The sequence below is a fragment of the Podarcis vaucheri genome (genome assembly GCF_965113315.1).
Source record: "Podarcis vaucheri genome assembly, chromosome: 5".
NCBI classification, from domain to species: domain Eukaryota; kingdom Metazoa; phylum Chordata; class Lepidosauria; order Squamata; family Lacertidae; genus Podarcis; species Podarcis vaucheri.
In genome coordinates this window covers 66,474,721-66,491,753 of record NC_138763.1, presented here as the reverse complement: position 1 = coordinate 66,491,753, position 17,033 = coordinate 66,474,721, and the positions used below count along the sequence as shown (strand labels likewise).

At 45.2% G+C, this 17,033-nt stretch overlaps 1 protein-coding gene across 1 annotated transcript in view; it reads left to right on the top strand.

Moving 5' to 3' along the window:
- RPP30 (ribonuclease P/MRP subunit p30) overlaps positions 1–16,024 on the top strand; it is a 17,180-nt gene extending 1,156 nt beyond the window's left edge. Inside the window, exons 2-11 of the mRNA XM_082222219.1 lie at positions 3–58; positions 2,137–2,193; positions 3,329–3,403; positions 4,916–4,987; positions 8,040–8,129; positions 8,829–8,945; positions 10,946–10,975; positions 11,986–12,023; positions 13,390–13,469; positions 14,990–16,024. Of these exons, the coding sequence (XP_082078345.1) occupies positions 3–58; positions 2,137–2,193; positions 3,329–3,403; positions 4,916–4,987; positions 8,040–8,129; positions 8,829–8,945; positions 10,946–10,975; positions 11,986–12,023; positions 13,390–13,469; positions 14,990–15,096 (722 nt within the window). The 3' untranslated portion in view covers positions 15,097–16,024. The remainder of the gene's footprint in view (positions 1–2; positions 59–2,136; positions 2,194–3,328; positions 3,404–4,915; positions 4,988–8,039; positions 8,130–8,828; positions 8,946–10,945; positions 10,976–11,985; positions 12,024–13,389; positions 13,470–14,989) is intronic.
- Positions 16,025–17,033: the final 1,009 nt, after the last annotated feature.

The following is a 17,033-nucleotide window of genomic DNA, read 5'->3' as shown; positions in this document are numbered from 1 at the left end:
AGTTGGCTATTCAACTGTTGCAATCAATTACGTCGTTGACTATGATGAAAAGAAGAAGGTAGGACTTTGTATTTTAAAACACTATAGGGGCTTGTGCAGATGCAGCAAAGCAGACCGTTATAGAAACTTTGCTGAATTGAGAGATGACTGCAAAAGAAGTAGTGGGAGGGTTTATGCTAGCAGCGATCATGCTGCTAATTACATACTATACAGGTGTCCTTTCTTCCCTTTTGTATATATACTGAACATGCAGAAGAGGAACAAGGGCACTGAATTCACTCCAGAGGCCCATGCTCACAGGGGTGTGTGTGTTAGGGGTCTTTTTCACATGCTCATTTTGCAGCTCTACCCAAATGCAGGACATGGGTGGTGCTGTGGTCTAAACCACTGAGCCTCTTGGGCTTGCTGATCAGAAGGTTGGCAGTTCAAATCCCCGTGACAGAGTGAGCTCCCGTTGCTCTGTCCCAGCTCCTGCCAACCTAGTAGTTCAAAAGCATGCCAGTGCAAGTAGATAAATAGGTACCACTGCAGCGGGAAGGTAAACGGCATTTCCGTGTGCTCTGGCACTTGTCACGGTCCTCCATGCACCAGAAGCGTTTTAGTCATGCTGGCCTCATAACCCGGAAAGCTGTCTGTGGACAAACACCAGCTCCCTCGGCCTGAAAGCGAGATGAGTGCTGCAACCCCATAGTCTCCTTTGACTGGACTTAACTATTGAGGGGTCCTTTACCTTTACCCTTTTACTTCTACCCAAATGGAGGAAGTCTTACCACCCCCCGTGTAAAAAAGGTATTGTGGTTGTAGTAGGACACCCAGATTAATGGTAATTCAACTGACACATTGGGAAATAGGCTCAGCAGTGTGAGGAGTTTTGATAAATTCTCCACCCTCCCACTCTTGTTCATGGAATCATTTTTCTGGTTGATGGGCATGCTTACCTGGAGGTAAGCCCCACTGAACTCGGTTGGGGCCGCCACACAAAAAAAGGCTGTGGCGTAGCCATAATGGCTGCTATAAGCCACTGGTCATTACCGTATTTTTCGCTCTATAAGACGCACCAGACCACAAGACACACCTAGTTTTTGGAGGAGGAAAACAAGAAAAAAAACATTCTGAATCTCAGAAGCCAGAACAGCAAGAGGGATTGCTGCGCAGTGAAAGCAGCAATCCCTCTTGCTGTTCTGGCTTCTGGGATAGTTGCGCAGCCTGCATTCGCCCCATAAGACGCACACACATTTCCCCTTACTTTTTAGGAGGGAAAAAGTGAGTCTTATGGAGCAAAAAATACAGTAAGTGTCCATGGCAGTGACTTTCAAACATAAACACTCCCATGTCGCGTGATTTCTAGCTGTGCTTCAGATTGGGTGGGAGATAAAAGTGTGCTTCGCATATGAGGAGGCTGGTGCTGAGTCTTTAAGAAAACTCTGAAATTTCATTTTGGCTGAAGTTGAACGTGCACCAGAAAACATAAATGAGCATGATCAGGACATTTGAGCCATTACTGCATTTCACTCTCGTCATCTTTCACATGAGCATGGATTTCACACTCATTGACTTTGGGAGGATTATGCCCAACCAGTGGGATGTGTATAGTACAAAAAAGGAATCGTAGGGTTGGAAGGGACCACAAGGGTCATTTAGTGCCAGATTTCTTTTTTGCCCAACATAGGGCTCAACTGACTGAGCTACCCAGCCAGTCTGAGTGCTTCAGTGGGTCTGATCATAAATGTGTCTGTATAAGCCCTGATTTTCTTGCATGTTTATATGCTGTTAGAGTTTCCTAGTTAGAAGCAAAAAAGCTGACTTGAAGCTGCAGTCCTATACGCTCTTACTGGGATCAAATGCTATTAAACCCAGTTGGACTCAGAAGTGAATAGACAATGTATAGGAATGCACTTTAAATGTAAGACTTCACGACAAAGCCTTGTGCAACATATGTTTGTCAGGAGCTCTGGAATTTGGCCCACCTGATACTTCTCCAGTCCAGCAAGCACAGTGTATAAAAGATCCCATTCATCTTAGTTTGGTTGCTACTTTACATCATTGTGTGTGTTTTTTTAAAAAATAGCTTCCTAGCTTTTGCTTACATGCTTCATTTAAAACAACTAAGCATGTTTGTGTGTTGTTTATTTCCAGGAAATTGTCAAGCCATTGTCTCCCAAAGAATTGTTTACAGCCCTGCCTCTTGTACAGGTATGTCCAGATGTGGTTTACTAGCTATAATTTGTTCTCAAGGACATGTTTAGAGTATCTATTGAAGGCAGTGATGTGGGTTTTCGGGATAACTTTTTTCTGTGGGGAATTTTTCTGGAAAAGGAGAGTCATTTGCATCAAAACATTTCCTATGTTCCTTATTTGACTTACGTACTTCCTTTGAGATTTATTGTTGCTATTACTTAAAACGTGGAAATAGTAGTAGCAGCAGCTGTACATTTTAGTACTGACTATGCAAAGAATCCTGGGAACTGTAGTTTCTTAAGGGTGCTGAGAGGTGTTGGGAGACAGAGCTGCATCTGATGGGAGGGTGTTCCACAAGGTGGGCGCCACCACCGAAAAGGCCCTCTGCCTGGTTCTCTGTAATTGACTTCTCGCAGTGAGGGAACCACCAGAAGGCCCTTGGCGCTGGATCTCAGTGTCTGGGTAGAACGATGGGGGTGGAGACACTCCTTCAGGTATACTGGGCCAAGGCCATTTGGGGCTTTAAAGTCAACACCAACACTTTGAAAAGTGCTTGGAAATGTACTGGGAGCCAATGTAGGTCTTTCAAGACTGGTGTTACGTGGACTCTGTGGCCGCTCCCAGTCAACAATCTAGCTGCCGCGTTCTGGATTAGTTGTAGTTTCTGGGTCACCTTCAAAGGTAGCTCCACATAGAGTACATTGCAACAAGGAAGCAGGGGGATAATTAGCAGAAATGGTCAACTGTCTCACTTTCCATTGATGGGTTGCAATTTAAGGGTAATTCTGAGTGAAGTTGTTAGAAGTGGGCTTGTAAGCAAGGAGCTGCTTAACTGCAGCAGTTATAAGCGTTTTAGTGAAAAGTAACAGAGTCTCTCCACCAGGAGCAGCGTCCTTGAGTCCTCGGTGTAAGGGCTTATTACTTGACTATGAACAGCACAGTTATAGCCCTTTTGTCTGACTAAAAATAGACCTTGGTTGCCAACACTCCTGATGAATTAAAGAAAGGGCAAAGATACAAGATTTGTGTGGGCACCAATTTTGAACACAGCATCATTCTTCATTTTTGTATTAATGATGAGTAGGAGGCATGTTGCCAAGGTTTCTGTTTCCCTCCTTTTCCTCACGGCTGCTTCTCTTCTTCTTTGCAGGGGAAATCCAAGCCAATTAAGATTTTATCGAGGCTAACACTTGTTGTTTCTGATCCATCGCACTGCAATATTCTAGTAAGCTTATGATGCAGTTCACAACCTTTTCTATTTCACAGAAAGAAGAAGAAGAGTGGCTTAGAATCTGTTGTGCTTTATAGTGATAGACTACAACTTTGCTGTAGGGGACGCGGGTGGCCCTGTGGGTTAAACCACAGAGCCTAGGACTTGCCGATCAGAAGGTCGGCGGTTCGAATCCCCGCGACGGGGTGAGCTCCCGTTGCTCTGTACCTGCTCCTGCCAGCCTAGCAATTCAAAAGCACATCAAAGTGCAAGTAAATAAATAGGTACCACTCTGGCGGGAAGGTAAACAGCATTTCCGTGCGTTGCTCTGGTTCGCCAGAAGCGGTTTAGTCATACTGGCCACATGACCTGGAAGCTGTACGCCGGCTCCCTCGACCAAGAAAGCGAGATGAGTGCCGCAACCCCAGAGTCGGTTACGACTGGACCTAATGGTCAGGGGTCCTTTACCTTTACCTTACAACTTTGCTGACCTCTGGAACTCTCTTCCACGAGAAATTTGAATGACCCCCAATGTCTAAATTTGTAGTTTTTTAAAAGTCTAGTCAAATTTGCAGTGAAGAAAATCCATGGAACATCACCACCACCTTCATAAACGTCTACCAAAGTTACTAGTTCACAATATAATTTTACTAATTTGCCTGCCAGCACATCTTTTAGTTGTTTATGGAAGAAATGTCACACTGGCAATCTGGGGGGGAGGGGGGGACAGCAATAAAAACTTCTGTATTTGGTCATTTGAAGACACTAACTTCCCTCAGGAAAATGGTTGCCTACACGTCAACCTTGTGCTGAAGAAGCAGCTTCAGCTTTTTGTAGCTGAAATCAGTCAGGGCATCTCCCTCCCAGGCCAGATGAAAAAAGGCCTACATCTAGCCAATGTTGGATGGATCTGGCTTCATGAGCAGTGGAAAAACTGGCCTCGCTTGCGCACCATGGTAAACCAAATTTACCATGGTTTACTTGGTAAACCAAATTTACCAGGACTGTGCAAATTTGCCCACTCAGAGGCGTTCAAGCCTGCTTTGCTTGCCTCCAGTTCTGTTAGCACAGCGCAGGAGCCAAGTCAAGGTTTGGCTTAGTGTATCATCCGAACCTGGTATCATGGTTAAAGTGTCTCTTCCTCAACCACAATCTATAGCCAAGGTTTGTAGTCTTAGCAGTGAGCTCTTCTCTGGGAGCCAACATGCTTGAAAACAGCATTATCCCCTATGGAGAGAAAGTAGTTTGTATTCTAAACTCTTCCCCCAGCGCTTTGAATGCAAATTGCTTTCTCAGGAGAGAGGAACACACTCCATTTGTCAACAGGGCATTCCCCCCTCCCCTTTAAAAAGTGCATTGGATTTAAAGTGCTGGAGGAGACACGTTGGCTACAAGCAGCTTCTTCCAGTCCCTTCAGTTATAGTTCTCTGCTGAGATGGGCTATGGCCAGGCTGAAAGCACCAGCTTAAATGGCTAGTCTGAAAAATGTTTTTTTTAATGTTACACTTTTTCTTTTTTCTGCCCTAGAGATCGACATCTACCAACATAAAATTTTATGACATCTTTGCTGTGTTTCCTAAGAGTGGAAAACTCTTTCATGTAAGTTTTAAAAATTGCTTCTCCCCCCACCGCCCCCCCCCCGAGCATTTTAGTTGTGAAGGAAGTTGCAAAAACTCAGAAGCCGCTAATGGCACTGCTAATGCCTGATCTCACTCTTTATTTCTTCATGTGGTGTAGTTGCTGCTGTGGATCACAGGTCTGCCAATGGGCAGCTCAGTGATTGATGCCCAAGAGCAGGGGTCAGCAAACCTTTCCTGCAGGGGGCCAGTCCACTGTCCCTCAGACCTTGCGGGGGGAGCCAGAATATATTTTGGAAAAAAAGAATGAATGAATTCCTATGCCCCACAAATAACCCAGAGATGCATTTTAAATAAAAGCACACATTCTACTCATGTAAAAACACACTGATTCCCGGACCGTCTGGCCGATTTAGAAGGCGATTGGGTCGGATCCGGCCCCTGGGTAGTTTGCCTACCCATGCCCAAGAGTGACTCTCCCCAAGGCACTTGCAGATTATTGACTCACTCTGAAAGCTGTCCGAAAGCTGCTCGCCTGTCAGTCATCTGACATCACAGTGATGTCAGATGACCCAAAGAGACATTTTTCCTTGGTGGCCACAGCTCAAGCTGCATCTGATGAGGAAGACTGGAGGAAGACTTCCTGGACTGGACATAACAAAAAACTGTAGCCGGACATGTGCTTCCTTCTTATTGGCTTAGTAAGCCAAGATACTGTTGTCCAAACACATTTGTGAGGGGCTTTGAAGTGTTCAAAGTGTTATATCGGGCTGGGAAGTCTTGGGCCTACAGGCCACATTTGGCCCTTCAGACCTCGTAACCAGACCTCGTATCCAATGGCCTTCTCTCTAGGCTACCCCCTTCACTTCTCTGCCCTCCTCAAGGGCCTTGAACTGTGAGAATGACTCTTGTTTGCTCTCCTGCATGAGAATCTCTGATGTAGCCTGTTCTACAGAGGTTGGAGTCATGTCCATTGTCCCAGCCTTTTGTCTTTCCCACTGCAAGAAGGTTTATACCCACAAAGGGAATGCATCCCGCAGGGTTACATGCATGCTACTACTGCTTCTTGTAGTGATTGACAAGCAGGGATCTAATGGAGATTTCTGTTCTTTCTGATGTGAGGAGAGATTTCACTGAACGATGCTTCTTGGGTGAATGCCAAGGCAAGAGAAAAAATACTGCTATTATTTATCTAGCAACAATATGGGGTTTTTTAACTGTAAACGTACAACAGTTGCACACTGGGACAGGAACTAGTTGGGTTTTCAAGTGGTATGTTTGGTATGGAGAGTAGTCCTGTATCCAGCAGATGGCAGTGTTGCCTCTTGTTAAAGGAAGGAAAAAAATTTTTCCAGAATAATAGGCCACATTTCAGCATTCTTCCCACCTTGCCCTCACCCCTACCCCAAGGTTTTCTTTTCTCTGCATACTTAGTATTTTAAATCCCTACAAGTCATGGAAAAATCGAGAGTTTGTACAAAAGCCAGTGGTTAAGTTTTCTTTTCTAACATCAGCGTTCTGGACGAATGTTAGGCAGCTTTGCTGTTGCTGCAGTTTGAAGAACTCCCTTTCTTGTGGGTTTTGTATCCCTGGCTGATGCAGATTCTGTTTAAGATTCCTTTTGATAGTGTGAATGTTGCCACGGTTTCAAGAACGGAATCAGCTGAGTTTTCTTTCTGGTGTCAAGGAAATTGCTAGCTGTCGAGCTTTAGCACTGCCCTAGACACTCCCTGAGGGTCCTTGGACAAACTACATCCTCTGTCCTAGCCTCTCTTTTGCAATGCTGTCCTGCCTTACAGGGTTATTGTAAGGATCACTGTATGTGACGCTCAAGAGGGGAAAGCCCATAGATAGACTACGTTTTGATATTATATGAAGGGAGGGAGTGTATGTGCTTTCCAAATTCCAGAGAACATAACCTTTTTTAGTTGGATTCCTCCTTTGCATTCCTTCGTCTCAGTTAGACTACCTTCCCCAAAGTTTTGGGACTCGTGAGGAATGTGTGATGGGGGGTGGTAAACGGATATTCCTAAGGGCTGCAGCTCAGTGAGGTGTTCAAAGAGAACCTCCCTCATCTTTTGGCTCAGAAATATTCCTTCCTTCCTCTCAGCAGTTAGAGGTACTGATAGTTTGCTCCAGGGTTTTACATACCATCATTAAACGTATGAGATCTCTGCTCTTTGAATGCTGCTCTGATTAACCCCTTTCCGCCCTGTCCTCAACATGCAATGCTGGAAGAATACACTAGGTCCATTGCAGGGATGAAGAACCTGTGGTCTCCAAGGTGCTGTTGGGCTTTGTTTAGTTTATATACCGCTTCACACGTCAACAGAAATCTCTAAGCAGCTTGTATATCTCCACAAAATGGTGCCGATATAAGAAATACAGTTTGGATTCTGCATTCTGTACCTCACAGCAGTTCCACATTTTAAGTAATGTAATTAAACAACAATAAACGTTTTTAGACAATGTACATTTGTAAAGACAACTTAAGAGCCACAAAAGCAGATCCTGTGGAAAACATCAAAATGCAGCATAATTATAGTATAATATCTTGGAAATCTCGTACGTCTTATAAAAAGAAACACATAATCATACCGTCTCCAAAATCACATACACATTCACAGTACACAAAACTATAACGTAAACATAACAGCCCCCACATACACTTGATTCAACCATCGGGCTCTCTGTACGCCCACCCAATCTACTCAGTTCTCGCTTCAATGAAACCCTTAAATTTTCAACTAAGAATAATCAACATATGGAATAGAAGCAATCCAGTAAAACTGCTTATTTCCATCCTATGAAGATGGGAGCTGACAATTTTGGCTAGGACTGATGGGAGCTACCATTCAACCATGCCTAGAAGGCCACAGCTTTCCCCATCCCTGGTCTGGAGTAGAGTCCTTGGGTGCTAACTCTTTCCTTGACACTTGGGCAACAATTGCTTTCCTGTCAGCTACTCTGCTGCAGGGCACAATACTAGAACTTGTAGGGAAACTATGCAAGTATGTCAGTGTCCGCCTTTTTTTTAAAAAAAGTAACCCTCTGCTTTCAAATTTGCAATACAGGTGGCCTGCACAACCTTAGACGTAGATATTGTGTGCATCAACGTAACAGAAAAGCTGCCGTTCTACTTTAAGAGACCCTCTGTGAATGTGGTAAGGTGGCCTGCAAATGTCGTGCGCAGTCCTGACATTCCTCTTCTTTCTCCTTATGTTTTTCTGCTTGTCCGTTAACAGTTTTGTCCTCTGTGGAGAAGCAGGTCAGGTATCATGTGAGAAACACAGATATATAAGCCCAGGCACCCAATGGATTCTTAAATCAGGGTTACAGTTGCCAAAACGGAATGCCTAGTTGCACATTTGGGGGCCAGGCAGCTCAAAATTTGTATTTTTCAATAAGACATTTTTGGTTCCTGAAATTCATTCTGATTGGGCAGGTAAAATATAATGGATAGAAATCTACAGTGATTAAGCAGTGTATAAATAGCATTGATTAATTAACAAGGTGGGCATGAGCTTTTGTGGCACTGCTTGGACTTTTATACACCCTGCCAAAATCGAAATTCTCCCGTTAAAAAAAACCCAGAAGAAGCAATACCAGATCTGCAGAGGTGTGAAATTGCCAAACACTTTACAGTTTGGAAATCCCAAGTGCATTTTTTATGTTATGTGTATCAGAGGAGGAGGAGGGACTTTTGCTTTTGTAGAGAGCCATTAACTTTGTCCCACTGGGTGCCTCTGCTTTTTGGAGGAGATGAGACAGCGGGGAAAACACATCAATAATATACAATAGCTGTGAGACGTTGACTGTGCCACACTCCCTTCAGCTTCTGTTTGTTTTTCTTTCATGTGAAGGCAATAGATCGAGGCATCTACTTTGAACTTATTTATGTGCCTGCCATCAAAGACTCCACAATGAGGAGATACACGGTTTCAAATGCGCTCAGCCTGATGCAGATCTGCCGAGGGAAGGTGAGGCTCAAAATGAGCAGGTTTGCCCCACTTCTTTTTCGTCAGAACTTTTTTCCCCCTTCCAGTTAATGTTGTTTTGAATTAAGAATAGGCAGCTTGAACTGTTCCCCTTTTCCTTCTGTTGGTCTTTGATTACCACAGCAAAAGATCATTGTTTGAGAGCTCGGTGTGACTGATATGTTTCTGACTTGGGAAACTTTATCGGGAAAGCTGTGGAACTCCTGAAGGAGGGCAGACTATTAACATCAGATTGCCTGTTGAAGGAAGGGGAGAGGGGAAATGTCTGGGTCACTGCCCCTTAACAAGAGTGACTTCTCAGGAGAATTTGGACCATCCTAAGACAGGAGCCTTGAAATGCTGTTTGGGGCTCCGGGGGGGGGGGGGGAGGCTTCAGGAAGAGGATGCTTTTTATTAGCCTCTGTGAAACCTTTCCTCTCTGTCAGAACAGAACCTCAGCACTTCATGGCTATTTTTTGGCGTGGGGGAGGTTGTGGAGAGTAAGAGAAAGAAAAGAGGTCCTCCATCGCTCTCTTTCCTACCTATTTAAAACAGGAAAGTGTTTGGGGTTGTTGTTGGTGGTGCATACATAGCCTGCTGCCGTCCTAAGAGTAATCCACAACTTTGGGAGATTATAAGATTTGAGTAGGGGACCTTAGGCCCTTCAGATGCTGCTGAACTATAACTCCCATCAGCCCCTGCAAACATGGATGATGGGGATTGTAGTTCAGCAATATCTGGGGGACCCAGTGTTCCCCACCCCTTCTCAAGTAGACCCACCCCTCCCCCTTTTCTTCTGCTTCAGCTAAGATGCTAAATATTGCATAGGCCCTGAAAGCCACAGAGAATGGGTCCTGTGCTGCTTACTTTTATTGGCAGACCAATATTTGTCTGCATGCCTGTGGGGTCAGCGAAGTTCTGTCTTGTGTGGGTGGGGCCCCATTTCATCCCCAGCTGATGAGCCCCAGACTACCACCCCCCTGCCCATGACAGGCAAAAGCAGAATGAGTGCTTGTCTTGTTCTTGCCGGTCGTGGATGTTGTGGTTTTGAATTAGGATGAGTCAGGTTTGCATGAAATAATGTAACCTATCCCAGTTTCATTCTGAGAATATATTCTCCAAAGTCTATGCCATGTTTTTTATTATTTATAGCCCACTGTTCCCTCCTGGAGCTCTGAAGCAGCGTACAGTCATGCCTCGGCTCCCAAACGCCTTGGGAGTTAAGCGTTCCAGCTCCCCAACGATTGAAAACCGGAAGTGAGTGTTCTGGTTTTCAAACGTTCTTTTGGAAGCCGAATGTCTGACAGGGCTTCCGCTGCTTCCGATTGGCTGCAGGAGCTTCCTGAAGCCAATCAGAAGCCGCAGTTTGGTTTCCGAACATTTAGGAAGTCGAACGGACTTCCGAAACAGGTACGGCTGTATATGGGTTCTGCCCCACCCACCCCAACACATAGGCATGTACATACACACACTATTTTATCCTTACGACAACCCTGCGTGGTAGTTTAGGCTAAGCGAAAGTCACAGCCCCAAAGTCACCCAGTGAACTTCATGACTAAGGAGGGCTTTGAACCCTGGCCTATTAACTGCTACTTCACCTCTCAAATCTCTGCAGCACATTGACTTGTAACCGCTCGGTCCAAGCACCTTAAGAGAATCCTGATTCAGGTGCACGATAGCAGTGTCTTGGTTTGATTAATCACCAATATTGAATTATTTCCTTGTCTTGCCCTTTCCCCTGTGCCCACAGGACTTGTCCCCGCCCCCTGGTGTTCTTCATTAGTTTGTGAGGAAGGTGCATATGGCATGTTTGCTTCCCAGTGAGATCTGCACATCGAATTGTGCACTGCAATGCACAAGGCTGCTCAGAGGGGGGGGGTGTATATAATGTGCCGTTTTGTGTCCACATGGTGGTTCTGCATTGGAGGAAGCCTTTTGAAGAAGAAAGAGAATGCCTTCAGAAACTTCCACTAATTAGTTTTTTGTGTTGCCTTATTTCCTAGAATATAATTATATCCAGTGCAGCAGAAAAGGTAAGTGTGTGTGTGTGTGTGTGTGTGTGTGTGTGTGTGTGTGTAGTCCTGCAGTGACTAATGGGTGCTTCACATTCGTGCTTCATTGGAGGACTTGGGTTGCCTACAGAAAATCCTGGGTTCAATCCATGGCATCTTCCATTAGAACTGGGGTTGCTTTCTAAAATCCTGGAGAGCTGCTTCCAAGTCATTGAAAACAATACTGAGCTAAATGTGCCAAGGATCTGACTCTGGTAGCTTCCTGGGTTCCTTTTGAATGATCATCCCTTTGTATTTATCTTTTGCTAACCAAGCAGCATTTGCACACACATGTCTTCCCACACACTCCATTTCGTTTGGGGAAACTCACATAACCTTTACCTAGAATTTGGTATTTCTTTGGTTTTTTTCTAGCAACTCCTAGGCACGGCTAATCCCTGGTCATTGACCAGGCAGACTCAGACCAATGGGGTTGGGAGTTCAGCATCATTTGGGGGCCCAAGGGCGAAGAACACTGCCCTAGCGTATGTTGTTGTTGTTTAGTCATTTAGTCATGTCCGACTCTTCGTGACCCCATGGACCAGAGCACGCCAGGCACTCCTGTCTTCTACTGTCTCCCGCAGTTTGGTCAAACTCATGCTGGTAGCTTCGAGAACACTATCGAACCATCTCGTCCTCTGCCGTCCCCTTCTCCTTGTGCCCTCCATCTTTCCCAACATCAGGGTCTTTTCCAGGGAGTCTTCTCTTCTCATGAGGTGGCCGAAGTATTGGAGCCTCAGCTTCACGATCTGTCCTTCCAGTGAGCACTCAGGGCTGATTTCCTTCAGAATGGATAGGTTTGATCTTCTTGCAGTCCATGGGACTCTCAAGAGTCTCCTCCAGCACCATAATTCAAAAGCATCAATTCTTCGGCAATCAGCCTTCTTTATGGTCCAGCTTTCACTTCCATACATCCATACATTCCATACACTTCCCTAGCGTATACAATTGTTTATTTGTCACATGCATAATGGCTTTCTCTTCCATTGCAGCCTCTACAACTACGAGGTCCGTACGATGTGGCGAACCTGTATCCTTTTCAAGTGTGTTTGTTAGGACCTTCAGAACTTCGCTGCCTGAGATACAGCCGTTAGCCTCTCCTTGGAAGGGTAAAACTGTCAGCAGCAGAATGCTCATAAATGATTATGCTTTTTGTGAGAGGAGTGAAAGGTCAGTTTGTTTGGAGAGGAAATAATGCAAGAGAGCCCAGAGACAAGGAAGGGCTGTGTAGCGATGGCAGGAGACAAGGTGTGAGGCTGAAGCAGTGCTAGGAGGGTAAGAAAGTAGCTGAAAGAAATGGAGGAGGAAGACAAAGCAGTGATTTGAAAAGGAGGGTGTCTGCAAAGGGTGGTGTAGAGGGAGCACGAAGCTGAGAAAGAGATGGACTAGGGAGGGAAGGGGGAAATCATCTCCTGGGGTTTTCTTGCACGGTGAGCCAAATGGGTCCTGGCTGACAGTGGACCTTCAGGATTCAGCAAGGACAGATTGATAGTTTGGGGTTGGGAGTAACATTCAACATTTTCTCTTTCAAAAGCCTTTTTCCCCCCAAACAATACAATCCATACACAGATATAACAAAGTGGAAAACAGAAGAGCCAACCCATAATATTACTAGAATAATGGGCAAGAGTTGCCAATTAAGATAAGGCATTCTAAGAAAGTTTAGAACATCCCCACTCCAGTGCCTCAAGATTCCTTTTTGTTGTTGGGCAGCCAATAAATAGAACAGTCTCCCAATGCCTTTGTGTGCAATAGCCTGTAAATGCTGCAGATATATATTTTTCTACACTCGGTGGTCGTATACTAGCTTACTGTAGTCATACGGAATGTTAAGAGACTGGAACCACGGGTATCTAGTGCTGGTGTTTCGGTTCTGATGTTTGGTTGTTGCATCAAAAATACTAAATGAACAGAAAGATCCCAACCTGCCTAGCTATCCTTGAAAACGAATCTGTATTTAAACACCTGTGACCAGAGAAGCAGCTAAGTGGTTCAGATCATTGTTTGGAATATAGTGCCACAACCACTCCAAGTTAAAATATTGGTGTGGCCAATCTGTGGCCCTCTAGAATGATGATGCTGTCCGTGCTGGCTGGGAGCTGGAGACAAATAGCAATGGATGGTGGAAGTTGTGGTCTTGACAACATCAGGAGGGCTGCAGATTCCCCACCCCTTTAATTTGACAAACACGTTTGTTAGACAGGTTATTCTGATTTCCGTCCTCACAATATCTGGGGAGCTGAGAGTGATTTGAACATGCTGAACTTTGACAACTTCAGTACTCTGTCCTGTGTGCCACAGTAGCTTTTGTAGGTTGGTAGAAGAGCTGTGTTTAGCTATGCCTCAAGCATGTTTTGCCCTTTTTGTGCTTGAATATCCTTAACGAAAGTGGAAAGAGGGTGGCTGTTTGGCCTGTCTGAAAGCAATGCCAAGGCAGCAGTTTCTACGAATGGCCGAGCAGTCCTGCTTCATGGAGGTAAGCTGGAACAGTAACTGGGATAACAAACGTATTTGCAAGAATGTCCAAAGTTAATAAATCTGAAGTGTGCATGCACACCGAAGCTCATACCAAGAACAAACTTAGTTGGTCTCTAAGGTGCTACTGGACATTGTATGTTTAAGTATTTCTACTGCGTCACAGCAACACGGCTACCTACCTAAATCTAAGCAATGTTTTCATAATGTCTATTTAAAAAGTGCAATGTGGGCTTATTAAATATTATATTATATATTAAAATCACAGGGGGGAAATAGTATACCTGCGCTAATGTAAAACTAGCTTTATTTATTTATAGTATTTCTACCCGCTCGTCAATGAATGTGTTCAGTCCCAAAGCAGGGAACAGAAGTCATAGGAAAAGTCATGGGGGAGGGGGCAAGATACATAAATTACAAAATCGTATAAACAGGTCCAAGAAACAATTTAACAATCTACCATAAGGTAAACAAGCAAAACGACAGCATCAAAATTATTTCCAATTTAACCAAACACCTAGGTAAAAGTAAATAAAACATTCAAGCAGATTGAAACAGAATAAACAACCGGTGGTTTGAGCAGCAGTTCCCACCCGATTTTCCCACTTAATGCAGCCCAACCGTTCCTTCTCTGTCCATCACACAAAGTGGGCCGCACTCTGTGCCAACAGATTCTCACTCTGTGGCTTTTGAGTAGCTTAACATCTCTGTCCATCACACTCTCCACCCATCCAGGCCCTCACCCTGAGTGGTATAAATGGTGACAGAGCACCTTTTCTGGTTTTGTTGCAGTTCGGCATTTAAAACGCCGTGTTCCCTAGACTAGGATTGCTTGGCAGGATGCACTCAGAAGTTGTTGGAGCACGGCTCCCCTCATCTGTGACGTTTGGGAAGTTTTAGAGTCCCAATGACAGCTGGAGGGCCACAGGTTTCTGGCCTAGACTACCGTCCTGGATGAGCAGGGGATGTGTCAGCACTGCCTTCATTTAAATGATTCCAAATAAGTGCTTTGACTTTATAGTTCTGCGGAGCTCGGGAGTGTGCAGAATGTTTTGTGCTGACCTAGTTTCTAGAGCATCTTGCAAGAGCCAGTTGAGTTGCCCTGTTCACCTGCCCAATTGTTTCCTGCTTGGCAGGGGGTTGGACTCGATGGCCCTTGTGGTCTCTTCCAACTCTATGATTCTTTGAATTAATGATGCAAAGGCTGCCTATCTTGCCTAGTTATAGCTGACATACCTGTATGGGTCTGTTCATGTGCCGCATTTCATCTGCTCAACGTCTATCTGGTCCCTTTTTTGATAGCAAAACGCTGCCATGATAGTGATGGTGGCAGTTGCAGATGGTGGATCAGCTCCCTTAGTTGTACAGGTGTGGTCTCCTTGGTTGAAGTCGCTATCGCACAGTGGTGTGGAGCCCTTGCCTTGTTCACTTAGCCGTGCCTCGTTCCGAGTGCCATTTTGCAAGCCAGCAGCTTGTGATTCGGGCATCCTTTCTAAATGTCTCCCTCCGTTTTGATTTCAGAAGCCCGGAAGACTGCCTCTGGCGTAGTGTACACCAAGAAAAAAACTCGAACCACGGAGGAAGATGAGACTACTCCAGTCAGTAAAAAAGCCAAGACGGCTTTGTGACAAGAAGGCTCTTTTCAGGGGAGCCATCAACCCCCCAAACCTCTAAAATACCCCAGTTGTGTGGCTTGATAAGAATAGGCTGCTTTACGATTTGACAATTCATTGTGGGTAAGCCTCAGTGGAGCGACTTGACTGTGGACACCAGGGCAGAAGATAATGTTCCATGGCTTCCCATTGGAATAGGATTGGGAGATTACAGACACTCTCTTTTATGATGAAGCCTTTTGTACTGAAGACTTGCTTTATTTTTTACCAACCCTTTTGTTTGGTAAGTTTCTAGGACTCGAATCTCCCCAGATGCGTAATCACCTGATCACTATCAAATCAGTTTGTGCACGCACACACAAATGATTGCAGAGTTTTCCTGGCACCTGACCACCGAATTAAAGTCACAGGTTGCAACTGTGAATTCCAAACTGCGGAGCTGTGAGCGTATACTATTGTTTGTGCCCAGGGAAAGAAGTTGCATACTCTTGCAGTGGGAGCTGAAGTTATACGTTTGCTAACCATACCTTGTGTGTGTGTATAGTAGGGAGACCTGACCATCTGGAACATTTTGGGCAACGTGCATTAGGGTGCCGTACAACTAGAGTGGTTTCCATTGCTGTTGTTTCTACGTTTTTAGCTGTTTGTGGAACGGCAACAAACCTGCTTCACCACTGGTAAATTTCAATGTTTTTCTTCAGCATGGTCTGCCATTTTCCTATCCACACCAGTGGATGGACCGCAGCTGAATGTAGTATCCATTGCCTGATGTATTTGTTCCCCCCTCAAAACTATTTGAACATGCACAATGGTTGTTTTACATCCTGAGCAAGGGGCCATTTTGTTTGTTTGTTTATTCCCCACCCCAGCCACTCTGAGTGGCTCCCAACAGAATATTAAAACCACTATAAAAGATCAAACATTAAAAACTTCCCTAAACAGGGCTGGTTTCAGGTGTCTTCTAAAAATCAGATAGTTGTTTATTTCCTTAACATCTGATAGGAGGGCGTTCCACAGGGCAGGCGCCACCACTGAGAAGGCCGTCTGCCATTGACTAACAAGATTGTTGCCTACGCATGTAAGACACAGCTTACTTTCTGCCCAGCTGAAACTCCAACAGCCATCTTCACCTTGACGGGAACAAGAGAATTAAGACTTGGCTGGTGCTTTCTGTCTCATTACCTTGGAATGTCTATTCTTCCACGTGATGCCCTTTTATCTTCAGTTTCCTAAGGCACGGCTGTAATTGGCTTTCTCCCCAAAGGTGTGTGTGTGAGGGGGAAGAGAAGTTCTAAGAGCTTTTCTTTTTATTGCGTTAAATTAAAGGTTTGAATTAAAAGGAGCTGCTCGTTATGACACTAGCATAACTGTGCTCTGGAACACAGGTTGCTGTCCAAAGGAGACAGAGTGGGGGAGGGTGGGCAGAGGCAATTTCATGTAGAGAAGGGATGATTAGCAGGAAAGTGCCGCTTTTCTTCCAACTAGGATCCAAGGCCAGAAGCAAGCCTTCCCAAGAGGAAATCAAGTAAGGGTAGGTCAGGCTTCCTCAACCTTGGTCCTCCAGATGTTTTGAGACTACAATTCCCATCATCCTTGACCACTGGTCCTGCTAGCTAGGGATCATGGGAGTTGTAGGCCGAAAACATCTGGAGGGCCGAGGTTGAGGAAGCCTGGGATAGGTGATTTTGGAAGGGAGTGCTCAGCCCTGTTCCTTCTGCTTCTCCACTTTAAATTGCCCCTAATTCTCCTCTCAGCACCAATGTACCGTATTTTTCGCCCCATAGGACGCACTTTTTCCCCTCCAAAAATGAAGGGGAAATGTGTGTGCGTCCTATGGGGCGAATGCAGGCTTTCGCTGAAGCCTGGTGAGCACGAGGCATGGGTGCGCACCGACCCCTCTCGCTCTCCAGGCTTCAGGAAGCTCTGCGCAACCCTTGGGAGACCGGCGGGAG